At 34.0% G+C, this 27,328-nt stretch overlaps 1 protein-coding gene across 1 annotated transcript in view; it reads left to right on the top strand.

Annotated features, from left to right (window-relative positions):
* The window catches only part of DNAH14 (dynein axonemal heavy chain 14), a 258,985-nt gene that overhangs the window by 70,541 nt on the left and 161,116 nt on the right, over window positions 1–27,328 (top strand). Inside the window, exons 19-26 of the mRNA XM_031438276.2 lie at window positions 3,036–3,281; window positions 7,842–7,963; window positions 13,149–13,320; window positions 16,097–16,201; window positions 16,290–16,408; window positions 17,200–17,274; window positions 20,919–21,006; window positions 24,187–24,440. Of these exons, the coding sequence (XP_031294136.2) occupies window positions 3,036–3,281; window positions 7,842–7,963; window positions 13,149–13,320; window positions 16,097–16,201; window positions 16,290–16,408; window positions 17,200–17,274; window positions 20,919–21,006; window positions 24,187–24,440 (1,181 nt within the window). The remainder of the gene's footprint in view (window positions 1–3,035; window positions 3,282–7,841; window positions 7,964–13,148; window positions 13,321–16,096; window positions 16,202–16,289; window positions 16,409–17,199; window positions 17,275–20,918; window positions 21,007–24,186; window positions 24,441–27,328) is intronic.

Below are 27,328 nucleotides of genomic sequence, written 5' to 3'. Positions count from 1 at the left end.
GGTCTGGAAAAGTTGGCCTATGTTAGTAAATGATAAGTGACAGGAAATTATGTTTAATTGGTGATATTTTAGTACAGACTAATAACTGATAAACTAAGATTATGTTAAATAGTAAATTTGTTTTTTGGTTTAAAAAAATATGAACATATCATAAGAGTAAGCCATTTATCCTGCCATTATTACATAGGTGATTAGAAAACAGTAATACTGGCTTTCGTGTGTGACAAATGAAATTAGTGTTTTATTGTTTAACAGTGCTACTTCTTACAGACAGTAAATTTTATAGAAATAGGAAAATGAAAACTACTTCTTATATTTTATGTAAAATGAAAATATATTAAGAGCATGTTAGGGTAGCCCTACCAATAACTTGATATTTTATTTAAAATATACGGTTAACAACTACTTGATTTGCCATGTATGTTCTGTTATAAAAATATAATTTTTTTTTATGATTTTCATGATTAAAATTTTTTATTTTCATGCCTATCTTACAATAAGCTTTATTTATATTTCATGTTCCACAGTTTACAATATCTAATGTATTTTACACCTATAATTTTCTACTAAATGATTTATTGTAATGAGGAAATGGGAAATTTTTTTTTAATTGGGCAAGAAGAATTTTTAAAGACAACTTTAATTGATTTTAAAAATTAGATTTTTTTATATTTCTATCTAACCTTAGCCACCCTCCTGAACTCACAGATACAATTTTCTATTCAGTCTCCACTTATATGTCTAAGAGATATTTCAAAGTTAACATGTCAAAAATGTGCTTCTTTTTCTCCGTCTCCAAAATTCTACTCTTCCTTTCTCTTCCCCATCTCAGTTAATGGCACTTCCTTTTTTTTTTTTTCTCCCATTTGCTTAAGCTAAAAATCATAAAATAATTTTCAAATCTTATCTTCCTCTCTCTTTCCTCATTCCATCTAAATCTCTCATCCTTTCCTGAAATGTTACCAGAGCCTAATTGATCTGTGTTCCAAGAGTGAATTCATCAAAATATCTAGATAGTTTCAGAATATATAGGTCAGTGCCAACAGCTAGGTTTATTCAAATGTTATTCAAAAAATCTAGCAATTTCAACAATGTTTTTTTCAAAGTCGGGTTACTGGGATTATTCCTGGGCAAGTCAGGTAAAGGGTAGAATATGACAGACTAAATATAGCAGCAAGAGGGTAAATAGGCCTAGAGGGGATCAGCTGGTGGCCTACATTGGGTTGGTGACCTGTAATACCTCAAAGGATTCCACTAAGCTAGCTTTACATTTCCAACATGAATAGTTTAAAAAGGAAGTCCCACACAGTTTTTGGAGGGTGTAAATTAAGGTAATTCAACATCTGAATAGAAGTGATAAACTACGATTCAGCCTCTGAAATACTGTGGCCAGGAAATACTATAACCTCAACAACCCTTCTTGTTGAGATCAATTACCTTAGTGGTCAGAAGGGATAAGCAGGCAATCAGCTAGTAATCTTAAGTGAACTCTGAGTTTCTGGATGATTTTGATCATCCTGTAGAAATTCAGCAACTTAGCCAGTATAGTGTAAAGTGCCTAGTCTATAGACAGGGTTTGTTCCAGAAACCCAGCCTTCGTTTACTAAAGTATGAATAACTTGAGTTTGACCTAGAGGTATTGGTCATGATACAAGGCTGTCCAAGACAAGCTATGTATAAGTTCATTTGTGATTCTATCAGATGAATAAATTATGTTATATGACAACCATTCTGCCTAAGATGTTATGCAGACTCTGAAAAATCTGTGACATTAAAAGCATGTCACAAAGTAAGTTGAGAGGAAGAGGTCAATAATATGCATAAGATGAACACAGTTGCTTTATGGTTGATTGTTTTTACTTTAGGAAGCATGTTCTTTGTAATAAATGCAGATCATTAATTATGGGCATTAAGATTCATCGAAAATCTCCCAGATATTACCAAGTAAGTTGGAAGATCGGACCATTTGTCAATAAGGTCCCAAACTTTGACCATAAAGGCATGAAAGGGCTAAATTGACTTGAATGAAATTTTGCTTTACACATTATCAATGTCTGGATTTAGTTTTTAGCAATTTCAGATGTTAGCATTAGGCACAAAGTTCTTTCTTCAGCACAGAAACTTGATAGTACTATGATCTGCCTTTGGATGAATAATCTAAGTCAAAAGACAGACCTCTTTCCAAAAACTGTTACTTAATGCCATAAACAATCAACTAATTCCACCAATCTTACACCCATCTTTGTCAGACCCGTAAGAGAAATGATGAAAACTAGTCATATTTGTTCATAGTCCCCACTGAGCTGCATTACCAAAACAGAGGGATTAGGCACAACTCTTTAACCCCATGAAGATAACATAAGGGAGCAGTGGTAGAGGCTTCTTTAAAGGATAAAAACAATCAGCCCAACTAGTTACTTCTAAGATGCAGGGATGAGAAGTTCTCTGAATGTCTTTATTACAGTAAGTGAATCTGGAGATCTATATCAGGATTTTGCCTAATAGGAATTGTCAGTCAGTGCAAATGGAAAGGCCTCTATATACACCATAACGGTATTTTGAGAGACATTTATCCTCATGGAGCTGTGGCAAAAGAAGCCATGGAAGGCTGGGTCCATTAGAGTTATATTCTCTCAGATGATTATATCTCAAGAATTATTATAGGAAGTAAAAGCATGTCACAAAATAATTAAGCAGTTGGCTTTAGTGCAGAGAAAAAAAACTGAAGGAAATAATACCATCTGCACATATACAGAAGGTGCTGTTAGCTATTTTTTAACTGACTAGAATAAGATGAAGTAAATATTGTGGCCAGAAATGTTCACTGAGCATGAAGAATGTTAAATAGGATGATTAAAAACTGAAAAGGGCAATGTCATGAAGTTTAGACCATGAAATCTCTTGTTAGGATGTAAGCCTAACTGGAATCAGATCTTCAGTACTTTTGGTGTAACTTTAACACATTCACTTAAACCGTCTGTTTTACATGCGTCAAATTATTTGCACAAATGGATATTAAATTTTTTTTATTTTAGATGTTTCAGTATGAAAATGAAATAAATGAAATATCAACCTCAGCAACTAATGAAGCTGCTCTTGAAAAAATGCTATTTAAGATTATTGATCTTTGGAACACTACTCCTTTACATTTAGTTCCTCATCACACGGAGACTTACTCTATCCTAATAATTTCATCTATAGATGACATACTAGCTCAATTAGAAGAGTCTCAAATAATCCTTGCAACAGTTAAAGGAACTTCCTATCTCGGGCCCATTAAGGTAAATATTATGGCAGAGGGAAAATGTTTTTATTGTCTGTATTAACACTTTTTTTTTTTTTTGCATTGTCTAAGCTTTTGAATTGTATATCTCATTCTTATATAGAAAGGGGATTGAATATTTAGTATTTTGAATACTAAAAATATCTTTTTATGGAAACATTAATTGTTCATGAGAAAATGTCAGAAAGTTTAATTTGGACAGACAAGATAAATTTAGATCAAATAAAAATATGACCCTGTAAACCATGACTTTTGCCAGCAGTGTCACTGCTGCTAGCAATACTCACAGTCCTAGTAGTCCTCTTGCAAAAACGATTACCTTGAGATTCAGCTTGCTGTTGTGCTTCATTTTCATTTCTTGTGCTATTGCTCTTAAAGGGTAATCCTACATCTGTACTTGTATATCCCTATAATTATTTCAGGAGCCTCTACATCTATTCTAATATAATTAGAAATTGAACCATAGGATCAGCTTGTTTTCAGTGTTCCATAATAGTCCCTCTCTGGTCAGCCCCACATCCCATGCCATAGCTATGAATCATTTTAAAACTTCAGGAAACTAAACAAGATTTATAATAATACAGAGATATCTAACAGTAAATTACCATAATTGATTATAGGTATATAAAGAACAAAAGAGGGAGAAGTATGTATCAACAAATGGAATTCACATTATTTGCAAACACACAGTCTTTTGTGGAAAGTGTCAATTAATTAGACCTTAGAGGAAAACAATTCAATAAATTACAAAAAAGGGATGAAGCAAATAGGCTGTTTTCTAACCACATGCAGTAGATTTTAAAATGAACAGCAAAAAAATAGCAAAAAAAAAAAAAGGGACCACCACCAATAACAAAGCCATCCAGAAAAAATGGAAATTAAAAAGCAACCATAAGAGTATATAGGAAATATAATCAAATTTTTAAAATTAGAAATAAGCAAAAGGAGAGAATTATAAATCAAACCTTTTCATAATTAGCTAGAGCTCTATGAAAAGGAGTATGTGCAGCACTAAATGCCTTTATTTAGAAGTAAAAATGAATTTAATAACTGATAAATTAGTCATACTTAAGAAGTTGAACAGTTCACGTGTGCATGGGCGCGTGTGCGCGTGCGCACACACACACTACCACTTCCAGACAAGATGGAGTATATGGACTGGATATGCCATTTTGCCTGAAATACACAAATCAGAACAGAAAATCAAAATGTCAAATATCAAAGATATCAAAACATAGTGAACAATCATTTTTAGGACAGTGGACATCAAGCATCGAAGGACAAGCATCTCTGAGAGTTGAGAAACAAACAAGGTGAGCCCTATTATTGCCCCAACTTACTGCTTTGATTTTCCACTCTTTTTTTTTTTAAACTGATGTATAGTCAGTTACAATGTGTTATTTACAATGTTGTTGTACAACTCAATGTCCCAGTCATGCATATGCATACATATATTCGTTTTCATATTCTTTTTCATTAAAGATTATTATATGATATTGAATATAGTTTCCTGTGCTATACAAAAACTTTTAAAAGTTTATTTTTATATATAGTGGCTAACATTTGCAAATCTCAGGCTCCCAAATTTATCCCTTCCCACCCCCTTTCCCTGGTAACCATAAGATTGTTTACTATGTCTGTGAGTCTGTTTCTGTTTTTTAGATGAGTTCATAGTGTCCTTTTTCCTCTTTTTTTGTTTTTTTTTGTTTTTTTTAGATTCACATATGAGTGATATCATATGGTATTTTTCTTTCTGGCTTACTTCATTTAGAATGATGATCTCTAGCTCTATCCACATTGCTGTAGATGGCATTATTTTCTTCTTTTTAATGGCTAAGTAGTAGTCCATTGTATAAATATACCACAACTTCTTTATGCAGTCATCTGTCAGTGGACATTTAAGTTGCTTCCATGTCTTGGCTGTTTTATATAATGCTGCTATGAACATTGTGGTGCATGTATCTTTTTGAATTAGAGTTCATTCTGGATATATACCCAGGAGTGGTATTTCTGGGTCATATGGTAGGTCTATTTTTAGTTTTTTTGAGGAATTTCCATACTGTTTTCCATATTTGCTGCACCAAACTACGTTCCCACCAACTGTGTAGAAGGGTTCCCTTTTGTCCACACCCTCTCCAGCATTTATTGTTCGTGAACATTTGAATGATGGCCATGATGGTGTGAGGTGATACCTCTTGTAGTTTTGATTTGCATTTTTCTGATAATTAGTAATATTAAGCATTTTTCATTGTGTCTATTGGCCATTTGTATGTCTTCATTGGAGAATTGCTTGTTTAGGTCTTCTGCCCATTTTTGGATTGGGTTGTTTGTTTTTTTTCTTATCAAGTTGTATGAGCTGGTTATATATTCTGAAAATTAAATTTTTGTCAGTCGCATCATTTGCAAATATTTTCTTCTATTATGTAAGTTGTCATTTTCTTTTGCTTATGGTTTCCTTTGCTGTGAAAAAGCTTATGCGTTTCATTAGGTCTCATTTGTTTATTTTTGCTCTTATTTCTATTGCCTGGGTAGACTGTCCTAGGAGAACATTGCTAAGATTTATGTCAGAAACTGTTTTGCCTGTATTTTCTTCTAGGAGATTTATCATGTCTTGTGTTATATTTAAGTCTTTAAGCCATTTTGAGTTTATTTTTGTGTCTGGAGTGAGGGAGTGTTCTAATTTCATTGATTTACATGCTGCTATCCAGTTTTCCCAACCACTTGCTGAAGAGACTGCTTTTGTCCACTGTATATTCTTGCCTCCTTTGTCAAAGATTGACCATAGGTCTGTGGATTTATTTCTGGGCTATCTATTTTGTTCCATTGATCCATATGTCTGTTTTTATGACAATACCACACCGTTTTGATTATTGTAGCTCTGTAGTATTGTCTGAAGTCTGAGAAGTTTATTCCTCCAGCTTTGTTTTTTTCATTGCTTTGGCAATTCTGGGTCTTTTGGATTCCATATAAATTTTAGGATTGTTTGTTCTAGTTCTGTGAAAAATGTCCATTTCCACACTTTGGTTGTGAGAGAGGGTAGACTCCTTGATATTAGGAGATGCTGTTGAAAGACTAAGGAGCCAAAGGAGGCTGGAGTTTGCATGATAAATCATCAGGGAGGCTGAGATGTGTGGAAGGTCCCCAGTCAAGTATTGCAGCAGCCCCAACCACTCACATGTGAATGTGAGAAAAATACTCAAGACCAGGGAATGGCCACTTGAGAGAATTAGAAGGAACCATTATTGCAGGGCTTGGAATAATACCTATATCCACCAGATACAACAGAAAGTCTTATAACTCATGAACATTGGATAGAGCTATATGGAATGTAAAATATTATAATCTCTTTAAAAGTTAAAAATATACCTACCACACAATCCAGACATGCCACTACTAGGTATTTACCTAAGAGAAAGGAAGACTTGCACCTGAATAGTGATATAAGCTTTAATTATAATAGTGAAAAAGTAGAACAGCCCAGATGTACATCTGGTGAATGGTAAGTATATTGGTATATCTGTGAAGTGGAATACTACTCAGCAATAAAAAAGAAATGAACTATTACATACAACAACATGAATGAATATCAAAATAATTATGCTGAATCAAAGAAGCCAGACCAAAAAGAATACATATTGTATGATTCCATTTATATAATATTCTAAAAAGTGTGTTCTAGTCTAGGTTCACAAAGTAGATTAGTGGTTGCCTAGGGAATGGGAGTAGGTAGGTTGGGAGGAAGATATTACAACAGGGCTTAGGAAACCCTTTTAGGATAACGGATACGTTCATTATCTTGACTGTGGTGATTGCTTCAAAGCTATAAACATATATCAGAACATCCAATTGTACACTTTGAATATGTGCAGTTTACTGTATATCAGTTATACCTTAATAAAGCTATTGAAATAGAAATAAATTCTGAAAGAAAGAAATATAGAGGTAAATATTAGAAGAGAAATATGAATGAGTTACAGGTGGTTCCCTCTGAGGAGCCAGAGTTAGGGGATAGACGAGTCTACTGATTTTTAAATAAACATTTTGTTATTAACTGAGTTTTACTCATTTTCCTATTACTTAAGAAATATACTAGTTGGAAAAAAAAAACAGTGGAATATCCTGAAATTAAAATAATGAGAAAACATAAATATTAACATAAAACCTTTCTAAAAGACACTAGTAAGTTTAAAAAAAAAAAAAAAGCAAGTTACGGAACAATGTGTATAATATGGTTGCACTTAGGTAAACTGGTAAAGATATTACATGTACATCTACATAGGTGCAAAATGTTTAAGGAAAGGAATGAAAGAATATGCATACCAAAAAATATTTGTATATTGTACAATAAAACAGAAAATTGGCTGAACAGGACATCTTAAACCTCTCCCAAAACTACATATAATTAGATTTATATTCATTTATGTGACTCTCTATTATAATTACATTTTGTATGTCAGTGACTGATAATCATCCTTGATTTTTCAGTTCTACCATATGACTTTCATAATCTAATTGTATATATTTAAATTTGTGTGTATATGTGTTTTTATTATTGTAGGATCTTGCAGATGAATGGGATCAAAACTTGACTCTCTTCTCTTACACTCTTGAGGAATGGATGAATTGCCAAAGAAATTGGCTTTATCTTGAACCGATCTTTCATTCTACAGAAATACAAAGGTAAAAAACTTAAAATATGCCATATACAGGTTTAAAAAAAATGTATGTTTGGAAATTTACTTCCTGTAATCTTTGAGAAATATTTTCTTCAATAAACACTAAAACAATTCTACCTGTAGGCATACGGGTACATTCTGCTGAATCATTGTTACGTGACTTTTTTATTTCATAAATGATTCTAAGCAACACCTTTATAAATAAGCCTTATTTCTCAGTTATTGATAAAAAGCTAATGGGAAGAGCACAACTTAGAGGGGATGGAGCCAGTTTGGGCATGACTTTCAGGGCTTCCACTTCAGCAATTTGGAAGCCAACCTCACCCCAGTTGGGTGGTGTTGGCTGCTGAGCAGAGGAGAAGCTCCAGCTCACACATGGCTGTGGCTCTAGTCCCTGTGTCTCCAGCGCCACCTCCTACCAAGTTGGTAGCTGTCAGCACACTCTGGGGAAAGATATGACTCATCCTCACATCAGATCTAGCTCTTCCACCAAAGCCACTGGGTACACACAGACTGTGTGTGGATGCTCGCATACAAGTACAACCCTTCAATAAAGCAGTAGGTAACTGTTTTACCTAATAGAGACCAATAAAATTAAGCAAATTGAGAAAACAGAGGAATTTGTCTCAATTGAAAGTACAAGAGAAAAACCCTGAAAAAATAACTAGTGAAACAGAATAAATAATTTACTAGATAATTAGTTCAAAGTATTAGTAATATGAATGCTAACTGAATTAAGGAAAAGAATAGATGAAAACATTGAGAATTTTTTAAAAAGAAACTAGAAAATATTAAAAAAAGAAGAACCAGTCGGAACTGAAGACTGTAATAACTGGAATGAAAAACACACTAGAAGGAATTAAAAGCAGATGAAGTGATACAAAAGAACACATAAGTGATCTGGAAGACAGAACAGTGGAAGTCATCCAATCAGAATAGCAAAAAGGAAAGCTAATTTAAAAAAGTGAAAGCGGTCTAAGGTATCTGAGTTAATATTAAGCATGCCAACATTCATATTATAGGGGTCTCAGAAGGAGAAGAGAAAGAGAGAAGAGGATTGAAAATGTATTTGAGAAAATTATGGCTGAAAACGTCCCAAACCTAAGCAAGGGAACAGATATACAGATATAGGAAGCTCAGAGGGTCCCAAACAAAATGAACCCAAACAGACCCACACTAAGGCATATAAATAAAATGGCAAAGGTTAAAAGAGAAGATTCTAAAGGGAGCAAGAGGAAAAGAGTCAGTTACTAGCGAACCACCATAAGGCTATCAGCTGATTTCTGTACAGAAATTGCAGTCCAGAAGACAGTGGCAAGGTATATTCAAAGTCCTGAAAGGGAAACCTCTGAAACCTAGGACACTCTATCCATCAAGATTATCATTTAGAATAGAAGGCAAGATAAAGAATTTCTCAGACAAGAAAAACTAGAAGAGTTCATCAATATTAAACCTACCCTAAAAGAAATGTTAGAGTTTTTTCTAAGTGAAAAAGACAAAACCATAAAATAAGTATCTATAGGAAAGGAAAAATCCCACTAGTAAAGGCAAATATATAGTAAAGACTGAGGATCTGTCAAAGAAGCTAGTACAACAATGAAAAGACAAAAAAAAAAAAGCTTGTAAAATCGACTATAACTGCAATAAACAGTAAAGGGATAAACTTGCAGATGTAAAATACGACAGCAAAACAAAATGTGGGGTAGGAGAGTAAAAAAAAATGTAGATCTTCTAGACTGTGAACTTAAATGACTACCAGTTTAAAATAAGAGAATATAGATCAACATATATGAACCCCATGGTAACCACAAATCAAAACCGTATAATAAATACACAAAAACCAGAGAGAAAAGAACACAAGCATACCACACACACACACACACACACACACACACACATCATCATCAAACCACAAGGGAAGAAACCAAAAGAAAAAGAATAGAGAACTGTAAAAACAACCAGAAAATAAGTAACAAAATGGCAATAAGTACATACCTACCAATAATCACTTTAAATGTCAATTGACTGAATGCTCCAATCAGAAGATAAAGGGTGGCTGATTGAGATAAAAAAGAAGACACATCTATTTGCTGCTTACAAGATAATTCAGAATTAAAGACACACACACAGACTGAAATTGAAGGGATGGAAAAATATATTTCATGCAGATAAAATAGCAAGGAAGTAGGGGTAGCAGTGATCATATCAGACAAAAGAGACTTTAAAACCAAGTCTATAACAAAAGCTTAAAGCCTCCACCAAAAAAATATTGAAACTTAAAAAGGAATTCAGTAAATTTGCAGGATATAAGGTTAATATATGGAATTCTCTTGCTTTTCTATATACTAATAATGAACTATCAGAAGGAGAATGCAAGGAAACAATCCCATTAAAAATTGCATCAAGAAGAATAAAACACCTAGGAATAGATTTAACCAAGGAGGTGAAAAGACCTGTACTCTGGAAACTATAAAACACTGTTGAGGGAAATGAAGATGATTCAGAGAAATGGAAAGATGTCCCATATTCATGGATTAGAAGAATTAGTATTGTTAAAATGTCCATACTGCCCAAGGCAATCTCCAGCTTCAGTGCAGTTCCTATCAAAATATCCATGACATTTTAAAAATAACTAATAGGCCTAATATTTATATAGAACCACAGAGGACCTCAGATTGCCAAAATCAATATTGAGAAAAAAATAGCAAAGCTGTAAGTATCACTCTCCCTGACTATACTACAAAACTACAATAATCAAAGCAGCATGGTACCTGCTGTACCATGCATATGTACCAAACTGATACATAGATCAATGGAACAGAATAGACAGTTCAGAAATAAATCCACACATGGTCAATTAATCTGTAATACAGGGGCCAAGAATATACAATGGAGAAAAGACAGCCTCTTCAATAAGTGGTGCTGGGAAAACTGGACAGCTATATGTAAAAGAATAAAACTAGAACATTTTCTCACATCATATACAAAAATAAACAAAAAATGGATTAATGACTTACATAAAAGTCTCAAAACCATAGAACTCCTAGAAGAAAACACTCTTTGACATAAATCATATCAGTCTCTTTTTGGATCATCTCCTAAATCAAAAGAAACAGAAACAAAAATAAATGGGACCTAATTAAACTTTTGCATAGCAAAGGGATAAGTGACAAAATGAAAAGAAAACCTACTGAATGGGAGAAAATATTTGCGAGTGATATGACTGATAAGGGGTTAATATCCAAAATACATAAACAGATCATACAACTCAATATCAAAAAAATCCAACAGTCCAATAAAAAAAATGGCAAAAGACCTAAATAGACATTTTTCAAAGAAGATACACACATGGCAACAGACACATGAAAAGATAGTATTGCTAGTTATTACAGAAATGCAAATCAGAACAGCAATAAAATATCACTTCACCAGTTAGAATGGCTACCATCAAAAAGTCTGCAAATAATAAATGTTGGAGATGATGTGGAGAAAAAGGAATCTATGAACACTGTTGGTGGCAATGTAAATTGGTAGAGCCACTACAGAAAACAGCATGGAGTTCCCTCAAAAAATTAAAAATAGAGCTATCTAATGATCCAGCAGTTCCACTTCTGATAATATATCTGAAAAAAACAAAAACACTTATTTGAAAAGATGTATTCCACCGCAGTGTTCACTGGGGGCATTGTTTACAATAACCAAGGTATGGCAGCAACCTGTGTCCATCAACAGATGAATGGATAAAGATGATGCAGTATACATACACAATGGAACATTACTCGGCCATAAAAAAAGAAAAATTCTGCCATCTGCAACAATGTGGACGGGTCCAGAGGGTATCATGCTTAGTAAAATAAGTCAGTGGATAACTGTTCTGACAGAGGGCATTTAAGAGACAAAAGAAAATTAAAAGTAATAATCAGCTCAATTTTTATTTATTTTTATTGAAGTGCAGTCAGTTTACAATGTATCAATTTCTGGTGTACAGCATAATGTTTCAGTCATATATATACATATATATTCATTTTCATGTTCTTTTTTATTACAGGTTATTAGAAGATATTGAATATAGTTCTCTGTGCTATACAGTATAAACTTATCTATTTTACATACAGTAGTTAGTATTTACAAATCTCAAACTACCAATTTATCCCTTCCCACCCTTTTCCCCCAACAATCATAAATTTGTTTTCTGTGTCTATGAATCTGTTTGTGTTTTGTAAATAAGTTCATTTTGTGTCTTTTTTTTTTTTTTTTTTTTTTTTTTAGATTCCACATATGAGTGATATCATATGGTAATGTGGTATCAACTCAATTTTTTAAAAAAGGTTTTCCCTTTAATTTCTTCTCTGTCTGAACCTCCAAGCCATGGGAAGCTTGAATCTGGTTAGAGCTAGTGTAGGATAAGAGTGGGAAATATGGGTGAGCAGAGAAAGTGAAAGAATTAGATGACACAACCTTTGAAAATACTTCCCTCATTCAACTCCAACAGTAAAACAGAAAAATAGCAACAAAACTCAAATTAATATATCAATGGATTACCATACGTGGGATTTGCTTCCCCTTTCCAAGGGGAGAAGATCATAATCTGTAAAGGAAAATTTCTGTACTTATCCTGAACTTGCTTTACATTTCCTTATCCCCTAAGATTAGATAATTACTATGAGAATTTGGATTTTCTTATGCACCCTTCTATACTTTTGCTCCTATGCCCAATGCTCTCTCTGCAGTTCTCTTCATGTGAAACCACTATTCCTCCTTTAAAACCCAGATCAAATAGCTTCTTCTCCAAGAACCTCTACTCAGATCCCAGTTGCTTTCTCAAATTTCAGTACCTTAAAAGAATGAAATTCTGCCATCTGCAACAATGTGAATGGACCCACAGGGTATTATGCTTAGGACATAGTTCATTTCTACTTATTTTATATAGAACCTTCTATGTATGTATCTTATATCTCTCGCTAAGTAAAATCTTGTTAAATAATGAACATATGTCTAATTTATTCTCGTACATCACTTGTACATAATAGACACTCAAAAATATCTTTAATGAATGATTTATCAGAAAAATATAACATCAGTATATTTTGTAAATTGAACAGTATCCTGTAGTGAATGTACCTGGATTATAGATTTTAATTATAGTCCCTTTAAAGAAACAAAAATTATCTCTAATTTTCTTTCTAAAGGCAGCTCCCAGCAGAAGCAAAACTCTTCTCTCAAGTAATTTCCATGTGGAAAGAAATAATGTTAAAAATACAAAACAAACTGGATGCTTTGCGAATAACCACCTCTGCAGGAGTCCTTGAAATTCTGCAAAATTGCAATGTGTATCTTGAATATATAAAGAAAAGTCTTGAGGTAAAATTATAGCAATCTTAAAGTGGAGAATCATTTAATCTACAAGATGTAATGTAATGCATTACAGAAACCAATTCCAAAGCAGATTTTCTTCTTTACTCTGGTTGCTGACAATATTTCAAACTCTCACTATAGAGTTAATGAAACACTGCTGGAGGCAAAAAAGAGTTGATGGACCAATCTAACTGACCTTAGGCAAAGTATCACATTTTTAAGTGCTTAAGTTTCCCTGTTTTTAAACTGTGAATAATGATAGTGCTTACGTTGAAGGACTTTGTACTAAATGAGATAATGAATTTCAAGCACAAGAGCTGGCACAAAAAAAAAACACTTAATGAGTATTATTTATATTAGCACTATTACTATTATTAAGTTGATAAAATTAGCAAAAGTTGAAACTGAAAATTTTGATGACTGTATAAATTAAATTATTGATTCACATATTTTTACATTTCAAGAACATTAAGATGTCAGCTAGACATACATATCTTTAAAAACTGGTTCTTAATATTAGAGGTTTGTGGTGAACATATTCACTTCACTTCATAAACTAAGATTTTTTTCCAGGCATTCATCTCTTTCTCTTGTTGAATATAAGTCTCAGTGGTTGTGATTACCTCTCTAGAATACCTTCATATGGCAGTTTCAGCCTGTAGAAAGCTCTGTGTTCAGGAAAACCCTCTGCTATATAAATCCATGATCTGAGGCAGTACCCAGAGTGATCCAGTTAATAATAGCCAGTTTAACAAGCAATCGTTGAGATAAGCCTTCTAATTATTTCAAGCATATTTTTGGACTGTTATTAAGCATCATTACCAACCGGTAATCTTCCATTTATTCATGTATTGAGCACCTGCTTTATACCAGGCACTGCTGCTAGATGCTGGGATTTCAAGGATAAAAGACATAATTCCTACTAATACAGAACTGAAAATCTATTACAGGGAACAACAAAGTAAAGAGATATTACACTGTGATGTATACTATGATAGGTTAGATAGTAAGACCATATCAAAGAGAAATTAGTCCAATCTGGGGGAAATGGTAATTGACCTGGGTCTTGAAAGAAGTGTATGAATTAGCCAGGTAAAACAGTTGTGGTGTGTGTCAGGGGAGGGAGTGGGAAGAGCATCCTAGGCAAGGGGAAAAGTACAGATACGGAGCCATGAGCAAGTGCGGTATGTTCTGGAGTTGTAAACAAGATGGTATAAATGGAACATAGGTTGCAAATAGGAAGGTGTAGAAAGATGAGTTTCTTCAGGGAAGCAGGGAATAGATAACAAAGGGCCTTGAATAGCACATTAAATTTTGACTTTATTAAGTAGCCATTGAAGGATTTTAAGCAGGAGAGTGAAATGATTTAATTTAGCAATATCTCCCTGGAAGGAAACATAGAATATATATACATTGGGGGCAGGGAGAATAGATATAAAGAAACCAGTTTAAAGACTAGAAAGAGTGGGGAACTAAAGTAAGATCATGGTGAGGATGAAAGAAAATGGAGCCAGGAGCTTCAGATAGGTAATTAGAGGATAAAAGAAAGAAGTTCAGGAGTGTGCCTAGATTTCTGGGCTTGGCCAACTAAGTGGAAGATGAGCATACCATAGAGGTAGGGGCTAGAGGAGGGAGGAAGCTTGTGTGGAAACAAGTAAGTTTTATAATATTACAAATGTAACATTTGTGGGACACTCAAGTAAACATCTTCAGTCAGGAATTGGTCTTGTAGATCTGGGGCAGAGGGAAGTGATCTCTGCCAAAGAACAAGTGAGTATGTATCAAATAGCTCAAGAGAGCATAGGTAGGATGAGTGATGAGAATGGAATTCAGAGATGTGAACATTAAAATGTAGGGGATGAGAGGAATCGTGAAGGCAAATGATTAGAGGTGGCTGAGGGATGAAGAAAAACAGCTGAGTAAAACCGCAGAAGTCAAAATGAAGGGCAGAGTCAACAGAGTCAAATGCTATGTAAATATCATGTAGCAACAAGACTGAAAAGCTTTCAGTATATTTGGTAACAGTGGGGGCTGGGTGGCAGAGTATGAGAATGAGTGAGAACTGAGTAAATAAAGATTTTGAGTTTAGAGACTATCTTTTTTAGAACATTGAATGTGGAGTAGAGGTGATAAAAATAGACAGCTAGAGAAGAATAAAGGGAGATGGTTTCTTATATATATATTTTTTTTAAGAGGAGAATTTAAGAGGGAAGGCTGTTGCAAAGCAGAAATGGAAGCTATAGAGGAGTAGTAAATAAAACAAGGATAGCTTAGCCTGCGTAAGTGAATGGGTTTTTCTTCCTCTGAAAAGAAGGAAGAGTTAAGACCGTTGGGCAAGCAGCTAAGTTGTGGGGAGGGGTGGAAATAGAGGAATTCTCTGTACAGTTCAATCTGAGATGAACTGCTGAAATGACAACTTATTCTCTTACAGGATAGGGAAATAAGAGCAAAAAGTTGGAAACATGGGAAAGCAATGCTGATAATACTAAAATATAATGCTTTAGTAATGATCAATAATATGTGTGTGTGTTTGTGTGCATGTGTTTAAGAGTAGGATTTTTTGTTTTTATTTTTGTTTTGGTTTTCATTTGCTTTAATTTTGGTTTATTAAAATTTCTTCAGCAGTTTAAGTATAGCTTTCATTGAGCTTGGGATGTTATTTTGGCTAATACTCCTAGGATACTGTGACTTTAATAATGTGGCTTTTGTATATAAATATATGATGTAATTCGTGTCATGATTAAACATATTCTCTGAATTGTATTTCTTTTGGATCTGACAGGACTATCTTGAAATTAAAAGAATGGCTTTCCCAAGGTTTTACTTTCTTAGCAATGCTGAACTTCTCAGTATTCTAGCTGAGAGCAGAAATCCTGAGTCTGTACAGGTAATGTCATTATTCTCTGTTCAGTAATATCATTTCCCAACCAGGTCATAAGTTTGTAATGTTGTTGACATTTGTTTCTGGTCCTTAGCCTCATCTAGTGAAATGTTTTGAAAATATAAGACAGTTATTGATACGGAAACAAGAAATTGGCCCTCCTGCTGTGACAATGCTCATATCTGCTGAAGGAGAAAGTCTTGTGCTGCCAAAGTATGATATATGTGTTACAAACTAAGCATTTAGACTCTGTAAAACTAACTTCATTATTTAAAACTTTTGCTTGGAAAAATTCTGGTATTTCATAGGAGTTTGCTAAGCAAACTATTTCTTCTAAGATATTTTACTTATGTAGAGTTTTACTTTTCCATATCTATATTTATTAATACATCCTGTGAGCCAAGGTTTTATTATATGAACATAGATAGGAAGGAAATTTGCTATTTGCTATTTGCTTAGGGTTGCTGATGCTACTCCTGCTGCTGCTTCCACTGACCTCTGATTTGGTCATGAAGGGCTTCCAGGCACTTACAGTAAGCTCAGTTCTTCCATTACACTGGTCCAATTTGCCAGCCCTTATAAGAGCTCACTAGTCTTTGGCATATGTCTCCTAATGTGAGTTAATTAAACAATGTTGTGCCCAAGCCTTCTCATTCACAGAACCCCTAACCCAACACTGACCCAGGCTTGCTGTTTAAAAGATCTACTAAGGAATCTAAAAATGCTTCGTAATATAATTTATCTATTTTGGAAATTCATATTTTACTAGATCCTCTTAATTTTGCAAATTTATGGTTTTGAAGTCAAAATTTCCTAAAGATTGGTAATATGTTTTCTGCATAGTTTTCCAAATAAGATCTAGAAAAACCAAAGGATATAGAATTATAGTCCTTTGGCTCATGAATATTATAAGTGTAGAAAACTTGGTCTACAGGCTTATCAAAGGAGTGAAACTATTGAATAAAAAATTTTAATTCTTCATAATATTATTTTTTTTATTTTAGGAAAATCCGTGTAAGAAGTGGTATAGAACAATGGTTGGTAAATGTAGAGAAAACCATGTTTGATGTGGTAAAAAAGTAAGTACAATTTTCAAATCCTTTAATTATATAATATATATAGTTATCATTAATTTGGTTAATTATCTACTAAGATAAGTGGGAAGTATCCAGAGAAATATATGGAATGAAGTATTTTATGAAATGGGTTTTGATAGAACGTGATGGCATGCGACTAAATAGAAAATAATAATTTTTTACAGCATAAATGTCAGTTTAAGATTTATAAGTATCTGCAAACTGCCCAGAAATGGAACTCAAGTCCATCTCTGCCTACTTTCAAAAAACCTAGTGACCAGGAGACTTCCAGTTGTAGCCCACTTCACTACTTTGCATTTCTGTCCTACTTTTGCTTCCTGGAATTGTTTACTTGCTTTAGTTTTTTTAATGTTCTCTTTTTTATATTTTAATCCATCATTGCTGTCTGTTTAGAGTGAAGAAAGAGCCTCAGAGTGTGAAGTTTTAAAACTTATTTGACTAGACCAATCTTTCACATTTCCAAATATTTACTATTGGTTATAGAAAGGCTATTTAGTCTTTAAGTTTTAATATCTATATTTATTAATATTATCATGAATGCCAACATAGGTCTCCAGATAGCAGAGCAGATTATTGTTTACTTACATAAATAACCACAGTGGCTTTTCTTTGCTCCGATTCTTACTCCTGGGGTGATGTGATAAGAACCACATGTAATCTTACATGTGAGGGGGCTACTTCTGTAGGCAGGGAAGCTTGAAAAATGCATCTGGGCATTTGAGAGACAAGCAGAGTTTCAGTTGTTGCTTTGGGTTTTTTTGGGTTGGACAGTCTTTATCACTTGCTAATAATGATAGTCCTGTCTCTTTCTTTGCATTCTTTTAGAAATGTCGTTTTCTTTTCATGTTGTTTTAGGATGACAAATTTTGTACAATGTTGAAAAGTATAGATGATCGTGAGCATCCTTCTTTTGTTCCTAATTTTATTGGGAAAGCTTCTAATGTTTCACCATTTATGATGCTTAGGTCTCTGGAATATACCCTACCTATATCAAAGTCAAGAGTTTTATTCTGTTCCTAGTTTGTGAAATTTTTAATAAGGATGTTTTTATGAATCTGTTGAGAAATTCATACACTTTTGCCTTTGTGGATGTCATGAATTACATGAATAATGTTCCTTATGTTGAATTTTCTTTGATTTTCTTATTCAGTTGTTGGCCTTTAACTTTATTTCCTAAGAAAACTGTGTTAAACACTTCCTACTTTTTGTGGATTCATCAATTTCTTTTTTATTTTTAGCATCTATCATATATTTTGATGCTATGTTGTTATATATAAACCTTCTTAGTAGAGTGTACCTTTAGTCACTATATCGATATTTAACCAGTTAATATTTTTTGCTTATATGCTACTTTGTTAAATATTAGTAACTTGTTATACCTGTTTCCATGATCACAAACATTTGTATCACAATGTTACTTTTAACATTCTTATGTCATGCTAATATTCCTTAAATCAAGAATGCATTTTAATTCTTGCTTTTATTTTGTTTTACTTTTGACCAATATCAAAGTGCTTGTTGTCAGTGCTGGTTAATCTGTACTTGCAGAAAATCTATCCTCTGCTCTTTTTTGTCTTGTGTCCAGTTGGGACACTCATGTCCATTGATTGTGTAACCTGGATTCCTTTCTAGCCTTCCAGGTTCCGATTGGGTAGGGCAAATGTGAGGCTACCTGCCTGTCTTACTCAGTTTTGGCAAAATCTGTTTCTTTACCTAAAGCCACAGCTTTTAACAGGTTGCTCTTCTCCAAAGTCTCCAGCCCTCACCAGATTTCAGCGATATTGCTCCCCTTACTCCTTCAGGCCTTCGCATGGTAGCTGCCCCCTGTTGCTAGGCCCTGGTGCTTCACCAGCCCTGGGTTGGTCCCTTAACCCTGCCCTCCTCTCTGCAGTCACTTCATTAAACTCTCTTCAAGTAACCTTATGAATGTGCTATCTCCTGCTGACTGATAAACTGCCTTTCAACATTTATTTTGATTACCATCACATTTGGACTCCTGCTGTTTTCTAATTGTCCAGGCTTTTGGTTTGGGTTTTTTTTCACTTACTATTGTTAGATTGAGTTTATTCATCTCTTTTGGTGTAGCAGTGATAAAGTTACACGTACTTTCTTTTTTCTAGTGAGTACTTTATTGATTTTAATACACTTAGTGAAACATGGTTTTATCAAAGCCTATAGTAAATAGCTCCAATTTACCCTCAAAGACCATGTGTCACTTCTTAATTTCCTCCCATCAACTCCTCTGTTTTGTAATTGTTTAGAATTTTATTCCAAATTGCTGATAGCTCCCTATTTATGGATCAATAATTATCCAGGCTGAGTAAATTTTTTGGTTGGTTTTGTTTTCATTCATTAGTGTTTCATAGGTCTCACATTTAAAATTTTATTCTCATTTTGCTGTATATATCTCCAAGTAATTTTTTCAGAAAGCATCTCTCTCTTTTTTGTTGCCTTTTAGGGTATGTGGAGTTATTTCAGGCTTAACTCTGCTTCTCCATCCAGCCCCAAACCTAAGAGAACTCCACCAAGCACTTCTCTGAGTTTTCATTCTGAATGGCTACCAGCCACTCAGTATGGAGGCAGAGGTCCATTGGTTTCCCTATTTAGAAAGCCCTCTCTTACTGATCTCAATTAGAAGAAAATGTTGTCAAAAGAGAAATATAACTATATGCTGTTTGAGAGATACAGCAATGCACTAAAAGTTAGAAAAAACATAGTAAAGATATTTCATGGAACAGTAAACAAAAAGAAAACAAAGCCATTAAACAAAATAAAAGGTCATTTTAATGGATGAAAGATGCATTGCCTACTGATATTACTTTGAAATATATAAAAAATTATTATAAATATATTTCTCAGTGGCACTAAGAAAATAATAAAAATAGATTGCAGTTGCAGCAAAATTTGAAGAATCAATATTCGTTTAAAATATTTAAATTTAAGACTGGTAAGTTAAAAAATGAAGTTATGTAAGCATAAAGAAAATAAATGAAATTTAGTGTTAAGAATTTCTAAGGCATGATGTCAGATAAAATGTAAAGCAAAAGATTGAACAGTTTAACTACAGAAACTTAAAACTTCTATACAGAAGCAGCACCATAACAATATGAAAACATACTGTTGGTGCATATTTACTTTGATCTTAAATTAAAATGGGGATATTTTTCAGAAATCCTATTTTCTCCATTATTTTTAATAGCTAAATTATAATTATTTTTTAAAATTAAATATAAGATTTTACTGTTAAAATTCACCTGGTTGTTTCAGCCCAATATTCAGTTTTATAGAAATTATTTCAAATACTGATTTTTGTCACTGATAGTATTAGAAATTCAAAGCTAATAGGTGTCATCTTCTAGTTTAATATAGCTTTACCATCCCAGAAACTCAGTGGTCTCATTGGAAAAGTGCAGATGACGGTAAAGAGGAGTTTAAGGAACATTTCATTATGCATGAATTAAAGCTCCATTATCTCTATTTGGCCCCATATATATACCTAAATTAAAACAGAAAAATCAGAGACCTAAAGGAAGATGCTCCTGTAGTTTTATCATGTTTAATCATTAAATGGCCACAATCAACGATTAGATACAAGTGTTATAAATTTTTGTTGTTATTGTTTATAGATTTGTAAGTCAAGGAGTTGAAGACTGGTACTACCAAAAATTTTCCCTATGGGTGGTATCTCATCCAGGACAAGTGGTACTCACTGTGGTAAGTTAATTCTACTTTGATATACAAGTATTTATTTTTAACCAATTCAAATAACGCATTATGAAGGGTACTGATATATGTAGCTTACTTTGAACTGTATCAAAAAACAAGATGGACAGATGGATGGATATGTGATAAAGTAAATATAGCAGAAAGTTCATTTTAGAATTGCAGGTGATAGGTATATGGATATTTATTTTACAATTCCTTCAATTCTCCATGGTTTTAAGTTTTTTCATAATAAAATGTTGAATGAAAGTAAACCATAAATCATTTTCCTAGGGATATCACTATATTGCATTGTATTCATTTTCTACTGCTGTCATTAAAAAGTTACTTACACACTTAATTGCTTAAGAGAACACAAATTTATTATATTAAAGTTTGTAAGTTAGAAGGACAACACAGGTCTCACAGGGCAAAATTCCAGATGTCAGGAGAATGATATTCCTTTCTGAAGGTTCTAGGGGAGAATCCATTTCCTTGTCTTTTTCCAGCTTCTGGAATTCTTTGGTTCATGATCCTTTCCCCAGTCAAGTTTCCACAGTGTAGTGGTTATCACGTTCACCTCACACATGATCCTTTCCTTCATCTTCAATGGTGCCTCTCTTTGACCCTTCTTCTATAGTCATATCTCCCTCTGTGCAGAAGCAGAAAAAGTTCTCCAATTTTAAGGGTATAGTATGTGATTGCATTGGGCCTACTCAAAAAATCCAGAATGACCTCTCCATCTCATGCCCTTAATTTTATCAACCTTTTGCCATGTAAGGTAACATATTCACAAGTTCTGGGGATTAGCACAGGGAGCTCTTTGAAGGGAGCCATTGTTCTGCCTACCATATGCATATTTCCTAATGCTAATTATTGCTTTTCTAGAAGTCAAAAAGAAAAAGAAGAAAAACTAGGATTGTGTCCTATCAAGAAAGCCAAAACAGGCAGTTTTTTGGAGGTGGTTGAACTACTAGAAGACTTAGTATGTAAACCAAGAGTGTAGTGGAATTTCCCCTGAAGAATGTGTAGAATAAGAGAAGAAGGACAAGGAAAGACCCTCGGAACATCAACGTTTAGAGACCAGACAAGGGAAGGGGAATCCATGACTGAAAAAGAGTAGCTAAAAGAAAAAAAAAAGAAAGGAAATTATGAGTTTTCATGGAAGCTAAGGGAGGAGAGAGGGACTTTTTTGTTTGACTTTTCTCTAGAAAAGATGAGTGGTCATCATCTTTAAATGCTCTAGAGAGGTCTGAAAATGTCATTGTCTGTCAGTTATGAGGATCAACATGAATTTTGATGACAGTAGTTTTCCTAGAGTTATGAAGGTAGAAACCATATTGCCGTGAACTACCATTACCAAGTATTTTAAAGCATACTTGACCTCGTAGTTCTCTATTAAACTTTAAAAGAATTTCACATCTTTTTTACTTTACCTAATAATTTTCAAGTCTTTGCTAAGATAACCTGGGATTGTGGACAAAATTACGATTATCAAATCTCCTTAGTCCCCTTTGTTACCCACTTGCCTGAATATTGATAAAATACTCTCAGATCTTAAGCTAAGGACTTTTTTAAGCTGTTGCTTATGAAGGCAATAAAATTATAAGGAATCAATGTGCATATTTCTGTGGTTTACCAGGCATTCAAATGTCAAATCTGCTTTACTAATAAAAGGTCTTTCCCAGATCCCTGGTCTTCCAAACATGCTTAACAGTTAGAAGAAGTCTGTATTCTGTTTCCAGAAACACTTCATGATAGATTTCAGCTTCAATCATTGAACATACTTTTGTTTTTCCCATGTCTATCCTCTCTACTGCTAATTTCTCATCCCAGTATGCAATTTACAGCTTCCTTTTCTCTTGTATGTCTGCAAATATAATGTGACTAGGAGCCGTCTCTGAGTAGACACCTAAAGGAATGGGAATGATGAGATGACTACATGCATTGGCTACTAAGAGAATTTCAATGTGGATTTAACCAAACTATAGTAATTGAGAATTCCCCTCTATTTATCTATATAAATAAATAAAAATCTGGCTCTACCAGATCCAGTCTACCTTACCAGATCCAAATCCTCCTTCAGCCTTCACTGAGGCAGCCTACAAACGAGACTGAGCCAATTGAATGTTCTCTCCTGAGGCTGTGAATCTTAAATATCTCAAAAATGGACTACAGTGACTTTCTACCAGGCTCTACCGTGACCTTGACTGTGGTTCTTGATGCCTGGCCCAGACTCTTGCTCCTGCTTACTTCTCAAGCCTCATCTGTAACCTCCTATTGATCTGCTGTTGAAAGTCTACAACATCCTTAGAAAGTCAGAGTTAGTTTCTGTTGCATGCAGCCGAAGTACTGAATGATACATCAGGTTTCCCATCCTATACCCTCTTATCTTGCTCTGGAAAAAAAAAACATCTTACCACTATACATATTACCTCTATGCTAATTATTCCTGTATTTTTTTTCTTTATAGCTCTATTACATGTTTCTTAGGTACTTCAAATTCAATATATCACAAAATGAACTCATTTGCCCCTTCACCTACAACATGTTTTTCCTTCAATAATCTTAGTAATATCTTAGTGATTGGAATCACAATTGGTAATATCTTAGTGATTGGAATCACAATTCACCTAATTACAGGCCAGAAACCTATGAGCCTCCTGACATAGCTCTTTCCATTAAGTGCCATGTCAATCTGTCATTAATCCAGTAGCCTTCTTAAAATAGCTCTAGTATATATGGGAAGAATGTCAAAAGATGTATCAAATGATAGATGTTATATAAAGTTTCTAAAAACCCTGATTACAAGCTTAACATATTCTAGGCATAGTACTTCTGAGTCCAAGTGAGAAAACAGTACTAATTTCATCTTGGAGTTTCCTACCATTATTACTGTCCCCAGGTTATTACTTAGCCAAAGTGATGACGGATTAAGAATACAAGATTTAGAAAGCATAAACATCGATGATAAATATATCTTCCATTTATTAAAGAATAAGGCCTCCACAAGCATTAATCAAAATTCAGTCTCTAACTCTCAAATATACGCAAATGTGTAAGAAGTCTCTTCTACACACACGCAGATGCACTCACACATAAACATACACACACCACATACACCTCATGAAAACATGTTTTAATTTACAGAATTTATGCTTCAAATATTATTTTTATATCTTATTTTTTCAGAGTCAGATCATGTTTTATAATGATTGTATCAAAAGTTTTATGAGTTCTCATTCAAGAGAAGAGGTGGAAAAAGTCCATGCGGGTATGTTACGTCATCTAGAGGAGGCTGCAGAGCTGGTAGTGCTGGATGCTAGTAACTCTCGGACAAAAACTGTGCTAGGAGCTTTGCTTACCCTTTATGTTCACTGCAGAGACATAGTGAGAGATTTACTACTTAAAGGTATTTTCAATGCAGAGGATTTTGAGTGGACAAGGTAGGTAAATCTAAATTAATATTCTACATAAAATAACTTCTCACATACCTGTCTCTAGGTAAATTAACTCTCTACCTCAAACTTTGTCAAACCTGAGTTTTAATTTTTGGAATATACAAAAATTCTAAGCAAATTGCTCCAATTTGAGTACTGTATTTCTGTGCTTTCTTCTTTCTCTTTTCCACTGTCCTTCTCCTTCATTTTAACTTCTTTTTGCTTTATCTTCCTGACTACGCTTTTATAGCTGCATTTTCGCTTTCACCATTTAGCTAGATGGCAGTTTTCAGTTGGTAGTAAGAGAAGTTCTGTTTCAGACCTCTTCTTTCCCCTATATGCTGTCAATTTGGGAACAGACTAAGCTGGGAAATAAATCAGAGAACAATTCCAGCCAATTCTCTAACTCAGAATTCCCTTCTTCCTATCCAGAGTCAATTAGTACCTATTCACATGCATGTAATATTTCATATACAAATATGAAAGTAGAGAAAAACAAAGCCACTGACTTTGACAAGGAGATCAAGCATAAGATTCCTATCATAAATGTGAAGTTTCAAACTCTGAATTAATTTTTCTCCCTAAAGTTTTCTCTGTTCATAGGAAAGCAACTGTCCTGCCTGCATAAGGTCTTTGATTCTCAAGAAAAGTCTTTATTTTTTAAGCAATTCTGTACTAGCATAAATTTCCTTATTTTAGGTATGACAATTTCCTTTAAACTCTAGGGAAAGAGTGGAAATAGGCTGATGCATTTGACTGTCACCACTGTCAAGTATATTTTATCAGAATATTTTATGTTTTATATATATTCACGTGTTTGTTTTACTGAAGTGTAACTATATACGTTCTTAATTGGCAAAGAAATATGCCATGTTTATGACCCATCACCCTGCAAAGTGAAAATGAAAGGGTAAGAACATATATGGAAAAGTAAACTAGAAAAGAGAAGATTCTAATTAGAATCTTATTAGAATAGATTCTAATGTGAATGTATCATGATTCAAGGGCTATAGTTCCCAAGTAGTGTTCCAAGATGTGCCAAGGTGTCCCAAGGCACCATAGGGAACTCACAGGGTGCTGCAAGATATTTTGAACTTTTGAGGAACTTATAGGGATATACAACATCTGTCAGACACCAAGCAAACTAGTATTTTGAAGTAGTTCACGATGGAAATATTAGATCATGCTACAACCTTTCAGTGACTTCTTATCCTTACAAAGCTAGGTTTTTGGCAGTGACCCTGATAAAAAGTAAGTACTGTGTGAAAATTAACGTGGCACAGGAAACAAGGTTGGCATCATCCAGTCTAATTTCAGGGTTTGAGAAGCTGTGCGGTACACAGCAGGCACGCACGTCCCTGCAGTTATTTAGGGATGAAATGAATGTGTTCTTCTGTTAACTTATTTGTGTAATTTAAACAAGCTATTAAGTCATTAAGACAAAATTATTTATTAAGCTACTTTGAACCTAAAAATTAATAAAAGGAACTATGAAAAATTCTTTCCAAAAATATCCTTTGATATTTCTGCTTTGAATTAAGTCAGCACATAAAATACAGTCAGGAAGGCATACCAGGGTTCCAGCCCATGATGGCAACATAACAAGCTCCTGAACTCACCTATTCCACAGACACACCTAATCTACAGCTCACCACAAAGCAACTCCTTTTGAAAAAGTTGCAGAAACTAGCTGAGTGGTTCCTAACTTTGGACAAACTAGATAAAATCCATGTCAAAATGAGTAGAAAAGGCTAGGACACACTCTCACCATAAACCCCACCCCTAGCACAGTGACATATCGTCATTAGGAAACTCAACTCCCAGCTTTTCTCTGAAGAGCAATGAGTTTGGATCCAACATCTAGCACCCCAACTTTTAAGACTTCCACCTGAAGGATGAGTTCGCAAAACAATTAGCTCTGAAAGCCAACTGGGCTTGCATCCACAAGACATACTGGACTATAACAAACAAAGAAACAGTTACTAACAAGTTGGCAAGGACTAGCAGTGGCTATTCCCCCAGGCTCAGTGCTGAAGGAATGAAAAGAAATGCCCGTCTCCCAGTCTTTCCCTGATCATACACCATGATCAAGTGGGCTTATGCCAGGAATGCTTCAGTATACCCAAATGAATCAATGTGATATGCCACATTAACAAAATGAAGGAAAAATTATATGATCTTGAAATAGATACAGAAAAAACATTTGACAAAATTCAACATCCATCCATGACTTTAAAAAAAATCTCAAACTGGATAAAGAGGGAATGTACCTCAACATAATAAAGCCCATGTATGACAAGCCCACAGCCAACATCATACTCAACAAGGAGAAGCTGGAAGCTTTTCTTGTAAGATCAGGAACAAAACAAGGATGCCCACTCTTGCCACGTCTATTCAACATAGTACTGGAAATCCTAGTCAGAACAATCAAGCAAGAAAAAGAAATAAAAGTCACCTAAATCAGAAAAGAAGGACAACTGTTACTATTTGCAGATAACATGATATTATTATACACAGAAAACCCTAAAGACTCCACCAAAAATTGTTAGTACTAATTAAAGACAGCAAGGTGCAAAATCAACATTCAAAAATCAGTTGCGTCTTTATACACTTACATCAAACTATCAGAGAAATTAAGGAAACAGTCCCATTCAACATCACATCAAAAAGAATAAAATAACTAGGAATAAACCTACCTGAGAAGGCAAAAGACTTGTACTCTGAAAACTATAAGACACTGATGAAAGAAACTGAAGACAACAAAAATGGATGGAAAGATATATCATGTTCATGGATGGGAAGATTTAATATTATTAAATATTCAAACAGGGCCTAATTAAACTTTAAAGCTTTTGCACAACAAAGGAAACCATGGACAAAATGAAAAGACAGCC

Source organism: Camelus dromedarius, chromosome 21 (genome assembly GCF_036321535.1).
Source record: "Camelus dromedarius isolate mCamDro1 chromosome 21, mCamDro1.pat, whole genome shotgun sequence".
NCBI lineage: Eukaryota > Metazoa > Chordata > Mammalia > Artiodactyla > Camelidae > Camelus > Camelus dromedarius.
The sequence above is the reverse complement of the archived record's forward strand: the minus strand, read 5'-3'. Positions and strand labels throughout refer to the sequence as shown.